At 36.8% G+C, this 1,455-nt stretch overlaps 1 protein-coding gene across 1 annotated transcript in view; it reads right to left on the bottom strand.

Moving 5' to 3' along the window:
- Window positions 1–233: 233 nt before the first annotated feature.
- The window catches only part of LOC105805007 (alpha-2-macroglobulin-like), a 46,301-nt gene continuing 45,079 nt past the window's right edge, over window positions 234–1,455 (bottom strand). The window contains exons 33-35 of the mRNA XM_012637788.1: window positions 1,261–1,363; window positions 727–768; window positions 234–385 (exon numbers count right to left, since the gene is read on the bottom strand). Coding sequence (XP_012493242.1) covers window positions 369–385; window positions 727–768; window positions 1,261–1,363 — 162 coding nt within the window. The 3' untranslated portion in view covers window positions 234–368. The remainder of the gene's footprint in view (window positions 386–726; window positions 769–1,260; window positions 1,364–1,455) is intronic.

Raw genomic sequence — 1,455 nt, 5'->3', positions numbered from 1 at the left:
CTTTTTCTCAGGGTATTTGCATAACCAAACACACCTTACACTCTCCTAGTACATAACCCAATACTTTGTTCTTTTCCCTGCAACCCCTGCACGAAGCCTGCTCAGACCACTGTTGCTGTAACATTTCTCATATTCCGAAGTCCTTCAGCCCTTGATTGCTATTGATTTTTATCTCAGGATTCTATTGGGAATCATATGGAAATGTTTATTGAATGAATGAAGAAACAGGGATAGAGATTGACCAGAAAAAAGTTTATTCATCAAGTCTTTAGAGATAAAAAACCAAACCAAAACAAAAAACAACACTTGTCTTCTGTGGAGTCCTGAGAACAGAAACTCCAGTAAAGCACTTTTCATTCATGTGGTCTTCAAGCATTTCCTTGATCTGATAGTGGAAAGAAAAAGAAAATTAAGACGAGCTTCAGTTTCCATGAGCAGAGAGTATTCTTTCCCTTAGATCTGGGTAGCATAGTGCCTAAGGAAACCCAACTGGTACAGTGGAAAATGAAATCTATTACAGATAATTGCCCGGGATGCAATCCTATGAGCTGCCTGAGGTTTGATAGAGTCAGTGGCCCTTTCCAATAAACGTGTTTCTCTATAATAATATGCAGTGTGAGCAATATGATCTCTATGAAAAATATTTAGCCACAATTTTATGAAGGAGATTTGAGGGACAAGCCAAAGGAATTCTGACTGTCTTTTGAAGGAGTGTGAATTGCTTACCTTTGCTGCAAGGAGCATTGTACTCAGCAATTGCAAACTCATCTGAAAAACAAACAAAAACCATTACGTGAAGTGAGAGGGAAAACAAACGTCTGTTGGATACAGGTCAATGAAGGGATCTTTACTATAGGAAGAACCGTATTGTGTCAGAAATGTCAGCACCATTCATCTGTTGCATTGCTTGCTGCCTTATATTATCCTTTCAAATATAGTATGTTTTCTTTTACCCCAAACTCCTGAAGGACACTTCAGATAGTCTACTTAATTAAATCTTCTATTGTTCTATAGTTGCTTTATCTGATGAACAGAGCACTAAATATCCTACAGTTATTTTATATTAGTAGTTGATACATTTATAATGTGGAAAGTTTCTAAAATGTATACATAGAAGACAAAAACAGGAGAGTCTGACTTGATGGAGACAAAATGAAGTGATAAGGACACTTAATGTAATAAATTGCCCCAACACATGTCTCAGACCTAATTTTCTGTGATTAGGGATTTAATTTCTATGTGAAAATCACTCACACTCACCTGTCTCATAGTAATCATAGACTTTCACTATGGCTGGTTTCAGATCTCGTACTGGAATATCTTGCAGAACCGTGAAGGAAAAGCTCAGTGTCTGATTTGACACCTAGAAAGAAAAGGGAATTAAATGTCCTTCTGGGGAGCTTTATTTTCTCTTTCAATAAGTTTAACTATTCATCTACGTTTGGGGAAAAGTCT

This window comes from Propithecus coquereli, unplaced genomic scaffold, assembly GCF_000956105.1.
Source record: "Propithecus coquereli isolate 6110/MARCELLA unplaced genomic scaffold, Pcoq_1.0 Scaffold124, whole genome shotgun sequence".
NCBI lineage: Eukaryota > Metazoa > Chordata > Mammalia > Primates > Indriidae > Propithecus > Propithecus coquereli.
This window is presented reverse-complemented; position numbering and strand designations above follow the sequence as displayed.